A 14,509-nucleotide genomic window follows, 5' to 3' on the forward strand; every position below is an offset into this window, starting at 1 on the left:
TTCCTAGTGAGACATGGTGACGGAGATATGAAAAAATGATGTTCATCTTGCAAGCACAACCATTAGTATTGCAGGAGAAAACCCAAAAACCTTAATACACCCAGCCCTACACCCTGGCAGTGTAATTATTGGGAGCTCTGTAGCTCCACATGATCTATCTTGCTCATAGCATTCGTTTTTCAGCATAATGATATAAATAGTTACATGAAAGAGATTGAGTATATCTGAACCTGATAATGCTATATAATCTCTTCTGTCAAGATCTAAGTATCACTATCAAGACAGAGAACAAATGCTAGAGTTGCAGTGTGACCTAGGATCTTTTATTGCATTTTGCATGGGAAAGGATGGTGGGGTGTCTTCATAAATACTAAGGAAGTGACACAATGAAAATTCCTTTATAGCACAATGAAAGCAGATGTAAAGTCTGCTCCCTAGCATTGAATAAGATCAGCTCATCACCACCACAGAAAGAGAATAAAACAGTACAAAGCCTTTGAGAATGCTTCCAGGGCTTCCTTATGTTTAATGTATTTTTCTAACAACATAGATGAGAATAAAAAGAAAGTACACACAAAATCAGAATGGTTTGGGTTGGAAGGGACCTTAAAGACCATCTAGTTCCTACCTTCCTGCCGTGGACAGGGACACTTTTCGCTAGACCCCAGAACCCCATCCAACTGGTCTTGAACACCTCCAGGTATGGGGCAACCCAACTTCTCTGGGCAACCTGTTCCTGTGCCTCAGCCCTCTCACAGTAAAGAATTTCATCCTAATATCTAATCTAATCCTGTGCTCTGTTGGTTTAAAGCCATTACCCCTTGTCCTAACACAATACATCCTTGAAGATTCTTGATTGGTAGTTGAAAAGGTATTGAAAGCAATGTAGTTGAAACATTTCCTCCTGTTCACCTATAATGCCCTTTCAGTTGCACAAATTGCTTGAGTGAATGTCTAGTTTTATTATGTCTTTATATATGGATATCTAAATCTGACATATAGATAAATAATTGGCTGAAAGCAGTTCTTACAGTCCTGTGAAGTTTCTTAGATTTACAGTCTTATAATTGAATTTCCTCAAGTATTATAAGTTATCAACTACCTCTTTACTCAATTCCATTGTCTGCTTAAATCAAAGGTAACAAATATCCTTAGTACTATGAAAACTACAATCTCAGTCAATTATTTTCACAGCTTTCTGTATCCAATAATGTTTTTTAAAATTGGTATAAAAGGAGTATGTTTTATAAAACAGCAACTATGCTAATTAAGATTAATTACAAATGAAAGATTTATGCATTTTTCATTGTTCATAATAATGTAGAATCTTGCAGTGAGTCAAGGCAATGAGAGTATTCTTGAAATATTATGACATCTAATTCTTTTTTAGATGCTGGCCTTTTTTAGATGGGTTTGAACTGAAAGGCACACTGGCTCTACTTCCAATACTTTCAAATTTAAAAACCAGGACAGTATTTCTATCCAGCCATGATGCAAAAGATAGATTGGTGTCAACCTGTTCAAATGACTGACTGAAAATGCACTCCATGGTAGACTTCAGCCCAAGGCAAATATACTGCGATCACAAGGACTGATACTATTACTAAATAGCAAACAGTTTTAAACCACAACAGGTGTTAATTCCTAGACTCAATGATTAAAAACATTACATTCAGGAAGATCTCTTAGAGAATGAATGTCTCTGGTAACAGGCTACATTAATATGTAATCTCAATCCTGTGAGGAGGATCATGTAATCAGTTTATTCTGCAGTCTCCTGAAGAACCTCACAACAAATCAGGAAGCTGCATTTCCTCCTCAACCCTCCTTTAAAGTTCTCCTACATTTAAAGGAATTCACTGTGCATACTCCAGTTTCACACAGTAAGACAGACCAAGGTTGCCTAAGTGGCCAATAATAAACAGCAAACAAGTTGATGTGTTCCATCAGTTTAGGTAAGCACCCAACTGATGTAAATCTGTGTGGCTTTATTATGTCTCTCTTTCAGCCTCGACTAGAAAAGAATGTAAAGTAGGCATTGCACTGGGTGTGCAAAAGCTGCCAGAAGAGCCCACAGAGCATTCCTGCTCTCAAAATAGCTTAGTGGATAACAGAGGCAGCTCCAGATAATTTTTCAGATCTGAAATGAAGTGTACTGACTGTCTTATCAATAGAGCAAAGACAAAACTAATTTGGTTGTGGACTTGTGTTACACTCAAGTGCCACATTCCACATTTTATTAATTTACACAACAATACTAACTCATATTGGCTTGCATGATTTTATAGAGGGACAAAATTTGACCACCTCTTCCTATTATTCCATTTACCTGCTTTTTGCAATGTTTCTCATATGGGTAGACTTCTGGTACACATTTGCTAGACCAAACAATATGGAAATTGCAGTACAGTATAGTATTTCCATCTTTTTCAGAGACTTTTCAAGTTAATAAATAGTCTCTATCCCTTTATTAATACAACAAAAACAGTCTCTGCTATAAGAAAACTGTACTATTGAAATATAGTTTACAGGTGTAAAGTTGAGGGGATTTTGTCCTTAACATATAATTTCTTAACATATAATTTGTTGTGCAATCTATCTGTCTTTAAGTGTTTACAGAACCTTAATCTTTTTGAGCTGATTTCCTTTTTGTTCAGTTTGGTGCCAAAAAGAACATAAAAGATTCCATATGAGATTACACAGCTAAAACCAAAAGGAAAATATTAGGAACAAATATAATATTTTGAGGTTTCTTAGTTTGTTTTACTTTTAATACTGAGCAGACTGTTTACACAAATCATTTTGCTGTAAAGTAACACATAATGAGTTAAATGTGTGCAGTGTCACCATCAATCACATTCGTGTTTGACCGACCAAACATTTATTGCACATTAAATCACTTTCTAATCATGTTATGAAGGAGGCGGAACAAACACACATTTCAAGCTTTCATTAAAAAATACAGAAGTTTCAGTACATTTTCCTGGCAATCTCCTGACTTGTGGGAGACTCCACTAATAGTATTTGCCCAAGGAATTTATGAAGGCCTGACAATACTTTCAGTGTTCTTAATGAAAAAGGGTGAAAGTTCTTTTAGGGAATGGGAATATTTCTCTTCAATATAGTCCTCTTTAGCAATTCTAATCAATGTAGCTTCTCTGCTACAATACACTTTTGATTCACAGCCACCACTCAGTAAGGTTTCTTTTTCAAGTTTTCAGAGTGAGACAGACATGAAAAAGAACATCCTTTCAGGTAAATAAACAAACTTTTTGTAAACACCAATAAGGTTGGATTCTCATAAATATGTCTCAGTTCTTATACATTATTTGGCTTCTGATTTTCAATTAGTCAGAGATCTTTGGAAGTGATGATGTGCATTTCACATGCCTAGAAAATTCATTCTTGGTTAAGTGGCAGACATATTTTTAACCAGTGCTAACAGAGTATTGCCATCTCAATGCACTATCTTATGGCATTTTTTTTCTCCCACTGCCATCTGAAGATGACAGTTGAAGTCATACAAGTTAAGGTATGTCTTGCACACTGTTCTGTTTATAACTGTATATAATCACAAACACGAGCAAAACTGACATGGATAGCTTCCTCCCAATCTATTTGATTGCTATTTTTATGCTTATCCCGTGTATACAGAAATATAATGAGTAGTGCATTGCAAACCTGAGCCTACATCTTAAAACTGTTCATCAGTGAGACAGTCTAATCTATTACTGTACTGGAATTATTAGAAGAATATCTTATAAAATAAAAAAACATTGAATTTAAGGTGGATAAGATAATGGCAGAAGTGGTTAGATATATTTTCTGGAAACGTGCTACCTTTATATTTCCAGTTTTTGACTTGTTTAAATGTTTTAGCTGCAAATCCAGGCCATAAATGTGTGTGTCTCTAGTACAGTTCCCCCATAGTCAAACATTTGTACACTTTATCATTTTGTGAATCTCTCATTTTCTCATTGCAAATTTAAAATCACTATTAAAATAACTTTAATGAAGACCGAGGAGAAGTAAATACATGAATGATGTTGTGGGAAGTTCAGGCTTTGGTTCTAACACATTTTCTTTATTTACTCACAGTCAGAGGTTCTCTAGCCCCTTAATGTAAAAGACCAAAATGACCAGTCCCTTTTTCTGGGTACTTTGTTGCTATATTGGACTTATATAAATAATATTTTTGCTTTAGCAGCAGTGACTTTTCTCATACAAACATGTGGTTTGTCCAAAATCAAGCAAAATCACCAAACACCAGAAATATCTCCCTAGTAATAGATGCTGCTATGGAAAATCATTTAAAGGCCAGACACTTGCTGAATAAAAATAAAAACACAACTTGACAGAAGCTGGTTTATTGCCTAATTTGCAGTAGAAAACTTTTGTATGGGAAGTGTGTGCTGTTTTTTTCAGTATTACAAAATCTGTTAATGTCTTCCTATCTGCTTCACATTTGAGTCATGTTCTCTACTCAACTCTCTGACAACCTGAATTGCAGACTAATGCATTCTAATGAGACAAGACATTACCTTTATGAATGACCTCATAGAGAAGAGGTTGGCTAACATTGTTGAAAGGCCTGGTGCCAGGCAGCTCTGGGCTATGAAACCCAGCTTGAGCTCAGCAAGACAGATTGCATCATCCCCTTCTTTCCAGTTCCAGCTTGGGATATTTAGCAGATGGGCCTGGAAAACAAACAAACAAAATATCCCTCAGGTGAGTAACCAGAAATACTTCCTGAAATATAGTATGGTATTGAAGAAAATAGCAGTGAATGATTTTCTCTGTGAAATGGCTTAACGTTTTCTGAGTAGGCAGAAGAAGTTCAAGTACTTCAGAGTTTAATTCTATGCTAAGAAGTGTTCCACTCTTACTTATTAAAGACAAAATCTTGCATTTCTCAAGACGTGCTGGCTTTGACACACTGTCAGGCCCATCCTCACACCTGAACAAAGAGAATACTGTAAAGTTTTCCTTCCCTTCTGTATATTCACTTCACAGTACTCTAAGCTACAGTCTGACTGATAAGGAACATACATAATATACAGGGAGCTAATACAACTTAGATTAGAACTCATGTGAAGCTGCAACCTTTATTGGACATTGTCATTTAAAAAGGCATAGAACATCTTCTGTCTTTTCTATTTAATTTCTTCTACCCTGAAGGATAGCACTTGACAGTGAAAATCCGAATTTTTTTCTAAGACTGATTCTTATAAGGAGAAAAAAATAGATGATCAAGACACACATCCAGTATTGACACTGGTCAGTTATATAGGTATAAATATTGTTCAGTTATTGGCTGATTTTCCCTTACATGTACCTTCTACATTTGTATAGACATAAGGAAACACAGAGGCCTACATCCTTGTTTCCCTTCCTAAATTAATACCACAGTTCAGCACTTTGATAAAAGCTATTCTTGAAGACACATTCACTGGAATAACAAACAAAAATTGCAGTATATAAAAGATCTCTCCCTCTGAACCTGTTTAAAGCAGAGAAACACCTTGCTTTTATTCTATAAAAAGACAGGCTTCTTCCATAACATACAGGAAGAGGACATAACAAGCAACAGTAATTGCTCTTTATAGCTAAAGGTTACAGGTGTAAGGAGTTGTTAGCAAACCTCCTTACTATGAGATTTATTGTGTATTTCATTGAATGAAGGTCTATCCAGTCAAGCTTCTTCTCAAACACTGGGCAGTGGTTGATGCTTTTAGAAATAATAAAAGAGCAGGTCACATATGAGCAGTCTGTTCTCTGATATATTCTTCCTTACCCTGATAATCAGCAGTTTATGGACTTCCTCATCTCAGGATTGAATAAATTGACTTCACTGTGTTTAAAGTCCACAAATTTGCATAAAAAAAATTTCCAAATTATTTTCCAAAGTGAATTTATAATTTTGAACCCCACAGTATTTATAGCAGCAAATTCCACAACTGAGCTATATTTTATATGAATGTATATTATAGTAATGCATATGAATGTAATACTATTTATTTTGTGCCTGCTGTTAGGCAATTTCAGGTCTACATTGTCATGCCATAATCAAAAAATCACAATAATCTCCCATAAGACAATAATCACTACTTGGATTTTTGTTTTGTTTTGTTTGGGGTTTTTTTAATTATGAACAAAGAATCTATTTCATATTAATTGCTTAGAGGCCACCAATCCATCCTGGGTAATTCTAGCATAATAAACTATGCAAAACTTACAGAAGTTAGGCGGTTAAAAGCTAATCTGGAAACAATAGCAACTATGGACAGTGCATCTTTGAGAATTAGATCCTAGGCAACTAATAAATGTCAGGATTTTGATAAAGTCTCTTGCATATATAAATAAAACTGAATTGCTTTGTAACTAAATTACATGACAAGGCTTATTAGGACGTTTTACTTCAGAAAGAAAAAGGCTTACTATTAGTGGAACTAGTTATGTAGGAGTGAATGCAATGTAGCAAAAAAACGAAGAGAAACATTGTTGGTCATCATGTTACCTTATTGTGATACTGCAACATCTGAGTGATAATTCTTATCTTCGGATGATAATTCTTTATTGAAATAACTCTAAAAAGAAAAGGAAAAACAAATAAAGTACCTTTTAACTGACAGGATATTTAGATAATGCATCCAAATAACTCTACTTCACTGTGTTGCAAGTCCCACAATTAAAATTGTACCCTCATATCCATCTGGCTGTAAAGCATATCGATTGAAGTCAGAACTATGCAATATTTACACCTAGTCAAATTGAGATAATAACTAGTGGCTAGAGAAAAACAAACATCAGGAAATATTCAGTTGAATGGTTTGTTCTCACGAAGTCTGCAGAAAAAGATACTTGTTTTAGCAAATCTGTTCAGATATTCCATTTATTCTCCTAGGAAAATAATACACTTGGAACTATTATGTCATCTTCAGTGATTATCTTCATGTCTTTGCATCAACATAATTGATCAAGTTTTCCAATGATAAATGTCTGAAAAAATCCCTTTCTTCCTTCCCCATCACATATTATTTATTTATAGCTGCTAGACATTCATCATATCAAAATACTTCAAATAATGATTTTACACACGCAAATTCATCTTAATTTTTATGGACTATTCTAAAGCTTAATATCAAAATTGATATCTGAACAATGAATTTATAAAATATGAGGCTACTTTTGTAATCTGCAGCTTCTCTGCATTCTTAAATACTTCATGAGCGTAAGATATACTGAACTGTGTATAGATTTTAAGTGGATGGAAAACAATTGTTTGAGAAATGCTTGGACTGATAATGTGCTACAAAAAAGCATTGAACAAAATTAAAGAGATGAACAGGCCAAAAAAATCAGTTTTGTATTTACAAACTAAAGGTAGAGAAAGAAGATAAAACAATTAAAAAAAAAAATCTGCCTTATTATGGTACTATCAGTCTCATAAGACTGAATGCCATAAGTGGTTACATTGGTGTTTTGTAGAAAGTATCTTGAAAACTGCTAGTCTGGCTTGTGCTTTGAAGCATATCAAAGCTAGAAAGGGAAACATAAAAAAATAGCATTACTTTAACAAGTCTTTCTTCTAATTTTCCCTTTATCGCTTGTTGTAATTTAAATAAACATTCATTTTTTGAATTAAATTGTGAGAAAACACAAGAGAATTCCACTCTCAAATTACACTTTTGCATTTTATTACATTAAATGTATTAAATCTTTTAAGAATTCACTAATCTCCAACTGGAATATTTTAATGTATTTATGCAATCGATGTCAAAATAAAGTTTCTCACAATGTAACTCACACTAAGCTTGTAAAATGAAATTAGGCATATTTAAGCCCTGCATCTTCCTCAAACAGCCACATCTCTTGCATGCAGTGAAAGTTTTCCAGAGGAGCAATTTTATAACTGATTTTTTATTTCTACCCTTCCTTCAATACACAGCATGCAATAATCTGCCAAGCCAAACAAATTTGTTCATAACACTGGCCAGTCAAATGATAGAGAACTTCCAATGAATCAATCTCATTAAAACAAGAGCTGGATGAACAAAACATAAAACATGGAATGGCATAGGTTTGTTGTAACTCTGCTGATTGGTCATCTACTGACTGACTGTTTCATCTCCTTCCTTCAGAGACTTCAAGGAGGAAAGCAGGAGGAGATTAGTGGTCCCTACTGTGGTAAATGGCTTGTCAATCAAAGGAAGTAATGATTGGTCTTCAGCGTAAAAAAAGCAGGATGGAGATAGGAGACCACTCAACTGTATACTTTGCTATCCCCTGAGCAGCACATTGCTTGTAGGAGCAGATATACCAGGGGGAAACGAGGGGTGAAGTGATGAAGTGTCCTTCTGTCCCATCATTAACAGCAGCCCATGTAGTACATGAACTCTCATAACATATTGTTGCAACAACATAACTGCTTTCCCCTTCCTCTCTTCATTCAGCTATGAATACTCAATCCTAAATCCTGCAAAATTACTAAGAGTACCAAAGCTTGTGCTCCAAGTGTCTCTTCTGACACATAATAAAGCAGCTAAATCAAACAGTTTAGATAGGAGTTGAGGATATTCTCACCTCTGAACTTTTGTGACACTTTTAATTTGTCCAAAAAAAAAAATCCTACAGTGTTCTTTAAGTGCAATAGATCAGAAAATTATCTAATCAGAGTTAAGAACCAAAAAGCTATTAAAAACTCCAGAGTTTACCTCATAATATTGGAGGCATCTTCAGCATCTGGGTCAGCGCAGTATTTATTGGCAAGGATTAGGCACGCATCTGCTGACTCTATCTGAGACACCAAAGAAAAAGAAAACATATATAGCAACGTCTCTTTCCAGCTCTTCTTTCATCATAAAGTATCAGGGAATCCAGCACTGCCATCGTGAGTGTGAGTGTCAGTTCTTAATACTGCTAATCAAAAATGTTACTAGGCTAATGTGAGTTAATGTGAGTGATTATAACTGCTCTCATACACACAGAGCAATTTCTTGATTATGATGATCAGAGCAGGTTAGTAGTTCAATTGTCAACTCCTACTTTGTATCAGCTGAGCCATGAAGGTGTTATCATTAATCTTTTGTAACCAGATATTGGAATGTACATCCTTCAATCCATACAAAGTTCCTGTTACATCAGGACAGTGCTCCCACAAGTCCTGCAGCTTTCTTTGGGAATTTAAGTACCTCCTATCATAGACAGGAAGAGGAAGCTGAACTGATGATTTAGAATCTGAGTACCAGATTTAGAAAGTAAGAGGAAGACAACTGATCTGTTCACAGGATCTCTAGATTCAGAAAAACCTTAGCTTTATAGAACTCAAAGCATATGAAAAAAGTATTTTTCAGTGTATATAATCAACTATCAACACAAATTAGAGTGGAATACAGAACACAAAATAAGAACACACAATTTTATGGTCATAATTAGAACATGTTCTGATGAACTGAAATTGTGTACATTGGGCTACAAAAAGTTAAGCAATTTCTGCAGCCAAAATGGACAAAAGACATGATTAGAACTCCAGAAAGGATTAACAACACAGTGCTAAAATATTCTTGGCTTAAGTAGCCAGTTTACATTCCACTAGGGGTTAAAAAAAAAAAGAAATAAAAAAGTTACCTATGTATCTGACAACTTGGTTTTTCCCTAAATTTTTTTTAAGCTTCATGCTTTGCTTTAAGAGTAAAAAAAAATTTACCATTTAGAATTCTAGACAATAAAACTATCTAATTTTAGTTTAATTATCAAAAAATCTTAAAATGTATTTTTCTTTCAGTATTCTAGACAATATAAAAAGGTTCAGGAGGTGAAAAAATATTTTTAATTGTTCTGATAAGTTAAGACAATAGTATTTTAAGCCGTTACTGTAAGACAATGTTCTGCTATATCAAACTTTAATGTAAAATAGACTCTTGAAACCTCAATGAAACATTCATAAAGAGTTTAATGGAATGGCAGACAATGTGTCTTAAGTCACTGTTGCTGTAGCTTTGAAGATCTAAAGATATAGGGGAAAAAAGGTTTACAAGGATAGACATTATAATTTATTAGTCAAGCTAATAGAGATGGGAAACCAATCTTTTGGGGTTACATGAAGAAGGGCATTACTGGTTTTTTTCAAAATAATGCAATGAGTACTTTAAAAAAGTCAATTAGCAGGAGAACAGAACAACCGAGCTGTTACCTTCACTCTCGCCAGGTCATGGGGATTAAGGACTGAACCCTGATAAAATTCCACCTGAGTGAAGTGTCGTTTAAAAAGAGCTTCCAGCTCAAGGTTAGGGGAGATACTGCATTGGGAAGAGGAAGAAAACACAAGCAAAAATGAGAAATCAGCTTCCATAACTGCCCCATTCCCTTCATTTACAAACCCACCCATTTATTACTTCTGCTGATGCTTTTTCTGTGATGTGGCAACAGTGTGCAATACTTAAAAGATAAACACTCTATTGCTCTCAGTTCCTTATTTCTGACCACAGCGCCTCTGGCTCACTTCATTGTGCTGCTCTCCACGTTCATCCTTTGGCAGTTTCTCACAAATATGAATGCAGAAGTATGGGTGCAAACATTTGAAAACATCCGCTCACAGCTTTCTGCCCAGAATTTATCTAGTAACACAATCATCCTCTGCATGTCCCCACCAGTCTCAAAATGGCAGACTGCATGAATAAAAGAGCTCAATGCAAAAATCGCTAAAAACCAGAAAAAGAAACGCTCTAGGAATCCTGCGGCTTGTGTGAGCTGCAAATAAAAGAGACGGAATGACGCTGTGACCTTCTGTCTCATTTCATTTTGCCAGAAACAAAAAAAAAATTAAGTGGATCACAGTCAATTACATAATGTGGCAACAACCTTGTAAATATCTGTTCTGATGCCACTCATTAAAACAGAAGGGATTTAATCGCTTCACAGTAAGTGCACGAGACCTTTGCCATGCCAAATGCTAAATTTAATAGGAAAACAAAACAGATACATGCAAGTATTTGTCGGTGAAGGTACAGAAGAAAGCAGGCACAAACAAGTAGCAAGGTGCTAAACTACTTTCACGTGAATGTGCAGTTTCCTGATTCCTATCACCACGTACTTTCACTGTGGAAATCAAGACCTTCAATTTCCCCTCACAGTCACTTCTTGTTATTACAGAGAGAGGGGATGATGTAGTTACGTGAGGATATTATCTCTAGTTCAATTTGAAATTGTGCAAGTGCTGCTGACTCTTGGTTTTCAGCTTCCATTCTTAAATCATCACATATGATTCCTTAACTTTTCAATCATTTTCTTTGACAAAAAGTGCCGAACGTGCTCTGAATGCAAAAATATTACTCATTCATAGCTAGCAACACTTCTAAACAGATGCCATTCCAGAGCAGAAAAGACCTTTTCATAGTTTCTCCTATCACATGGCTTTTTCTAGCAACTTCTCCCCTAAGCATTCCTATTTGATATTGTATTACATATAATGTAGAGCCCACAAGAAGCAACAACCACCTTCAGACATCTTTCCAAATTCCACATCAGAAAAAGGCAAGAGACTATGTGTATGTAGGTATGTATATATGGGTAAAAGAGCAGTACTGATTATCACTGTGATAAGAATTTAATTTCTATCTTCAACATGTCTGTAATGTATCCCATTTATATTAAAATTAAATCCACACCTACATTTTTCTTTTTATAAATACTTTGCAATATGAAATAAACATTTTTCCTAGACAAATCCAAGGTGAAAATGTACTAGCATAAGTTCATATGACATACAGTGTTTTTCTTTAGTTTTACTAATGTTAGTAATTTAGGTAGTTTCTTCATAAACATTTACCACTAAAAACAATTCTCCCATATATTTATTAGCATTCTAATATTTTTTATTTCATAACTCCACTCTCTCTTGAACGATGCGTTTAGCTATCTACCTCACAGATGACACAACTGGGTCTGAAGTCTATCTGCCTGAAATACGTATACTTAGCAATGTGTTATCAAAAATGCATAAAACAACTACTTTTCAAAACATATTGTTAATAACAGTAATTGAAAACATTAATTTTATGGTTATTTGGAGCTTGAAAGATTCTCTGTCTTCTCATAAGATCAGGCTTTATTTAAAGAGTTTTAGTAATTGACGATAAGACTAATCTTGAAAGATTACTTACTTATGCAGAAAGACGATTTCTACGTTGACATCATCCCTATCCTTGTGCAGGAAGTCCTTCAGGAAGTTGGACACGCTTTCAAGTGTTATGTGACCACAGACAACTATGTGCCTGTTACAGAAAAATCAGAGTTAATCTTGCAAAGAAGGTAATGCAAGCAAGCAAGAAAGCAGAAACGGAAAAGATCCTTCTTGATGTTTCTCTAGATTGTATTCTGTGAAGTCGGAGAAGGAAAATATCACTTCCAAAAGGTATTTTGCAATTGCAAATATATGTACACTCTCACCTGCAAAGCCATTTGGACATGTTGTATTACACATTTAACAATAAGTGGTATCAGTCATATATAAGTTTATACACCATGTTAACCAGTCCTTTTCAAAGGCATATTTCTTTATTTTACATATCTCTCTCCACACTTTTACCTCCTCTAATGAGATTAATTGGTCAATTTTTTGGTTTATGACAGCAAATCTTGATATTTTTCTACAGTTGAAGTAGATATTTATGCCAATGAAGGCAGTGCAAAGATTGTCAATTATAGGTCGTAAGCAGAATAAAAGAAATATTTTTCCTACCATAACTCCTAGAAGGAAAGTACTTTATAATAAGAAGTCATTACTTATTTCACCATTGCAACAGATTGCTTAGAAAATCAAAGTTTGCATAGATTGCGATGTCACAAAGGTTTCTACTGCTCCACATTTGCATTACTAGATGTAGCTGACCATGGAAGATGGAAGCACAACATATGCCTACATACACATTCTTGAATTCTACATCTTAAATTCTGAAAGGTTGAAGGAAAGGCCTAGGAAATTGCACCCTTCCTGACTTTAAGGGATCTTTGCTCCCTTATTATTGTAAAAACAAAGCCTAAAAATTTATGATTAGAATATCCCAAAATGTCTCACAATTTCCTTGATGGAAAAAAATCAAATCCATCTTCTATTACTGTCATGGCTTTAAGACAGATAGTGATTTTTGTTATGCCTATTGCTAACACTTCCAATAACCGCATTGCTCACAGAAGTCAGGAAGAGGGAAAAAGTGGCATAGATACCATTTTTGAAGTAACAGAAAATCATTACTATGCACAAACACTACAAACATACAATTCTGCACTTGTTTGGCACTTGAACTACTAAATGTGAAGCAAAGTAATTCCAAGGATAAGAAGTAGACCACCCAAGTCTCAGCTACTTCATAATTCTTCTGTGGAAAACTCAGTAAGACAGAAACCTCATCATCAGGAAACAATAAATAATATGTAGCAGCAATGATTACCTACGTAATGGACTATAATAGGAGTCTTTCCTTGCTTCATAATTTGATCCTTGATGAAATGTGTGTGAAAAGTACACCAAAGCCATTGGAAAAGGGATAACTATGCAGAACAAATCAATAGTAATAATATGCACCAGACAGTGAAAACTATCACTGTCAGGTACTGTTACTTTTGCAGTGTCTCTGACAGTGACTAGAAAAGCAAAACACAATAAACTGTTATACCAGTCCAGCAGACCTTGTGATATTGTTTGCTATCATCACTTTTCTGGCATAGCATAGCACAGTGTTAAACATTTATATAGAAATATGACAACGTTCCTTTTGCATGAGCTCCTAATGACAGCACCAGGACTCAAATGCAATTTTAGAAATAGCAGTAGTCTAAAACTTCAATGGTTTCATTCTATTTAATAGGTAAGAAATCAATGTCTGTAGGAGACTGATCATGCTGGTTTGTATTTAACACAGGACTCAACACTATGAATGTTTATTGCTAAACTAGCTAATAGTGTTTGCTTTGCTTTTTTTTTTTAACAGAAGTTTTAGGTGCAGCAAGTGCACAAAGCACAAAGTCCTTGGACTGCAAACACTTAAAAACACAAAAACCCCTGAGTTAAAGCCTTCCTGTTTTATAAGGTGGTAAACACAGTATCAGAAAACAAGATGTAAAATATATCAGGTCATCCTTTCTTCTTGGTGCAAGAAGTCCTTAAGAGGTTTCCTCTGGGAGCTTTGCAAATTGGCAGAGTTTCCAGTAGGCTCTGCACTGCCTCTATTAGCCCTACCAGAAGCACTCTTTCTCTGTTTCCCTAATGGTCAGTTGCCTGAATTGCCAGAGATGGGCATTCATGTGTGTTATTGCACTAAGGTATAAGTAATATATCAGTGTAAATGGAAAACCTCAGGAAACTTCAGATTCTGAAGAAATGTTTAAAACCTTAGTAGTTTACTAGATCTAAATTCTGAACAGACTGTGTTTGATACACTACATTACAGTAACCTACTGGGAAGCTCTTGTTGTCTAGGGGTATTCAACACTTTTCGTAAGTGTAAACCCA

General features: G+C 34.9%; 1 protein-coding gene across 40 annotated transcripts in view; it reads right to left on the reverse strand.

The window, feature by feature from the left end:
* The window catches only part of KCNMA1 (potassium calcium-activated channel subfamily M alpha 1), a 468,160-nt gene that overhangs the window by 134,975 nt on the left and 318,676 nt on the right, over nt 1–14,509 (reverse strand). For all 40 annotated transcript variants that reach the window (XM_027700116.1, XM_027700105.1, XM_027700104.1 and 37 more), the window contains exons 10-14: nt 12,162–12,272; nt 10,193–10,298; nt 8,715–8,797; nt 6,518–6,587; nt 4,542–4,697 (exon numbers count right to left, since the gene is read on the reverse strand). In XM_027700116.1, coding sequence (XP_027555917.1) covers nt 4,542–4,697; nt 6,518–6,587; nt 8,715–8,797; nt 10,193–10,298; nt 12,162–12,272 — 526 coding nt within the window. The remainder of the gene's footprint in view (nt 1–4,541; nt 4,698–6,517; nt 6,588–8,714; nt 8,798–10,192; nt 10,299–12,161; nt 12,273–14,509) is intronic.

This window comes from Neopelma chrysocephalum, unplaced genomic scaffold (assembly GCF_003984885.1).
Source record: "Neopelma chrysocephalum unplaced genomic scaffold, ASM398488v2 Primary Assembly neopelma1_143, whole genome shotgun sequence".
Taxonomy (NCBI): Eukaryota; Metazoa; Chordata; class Aves; order Passeriformes; family Pipridae; genus Neopelma; species Neopelma chrysocephalum.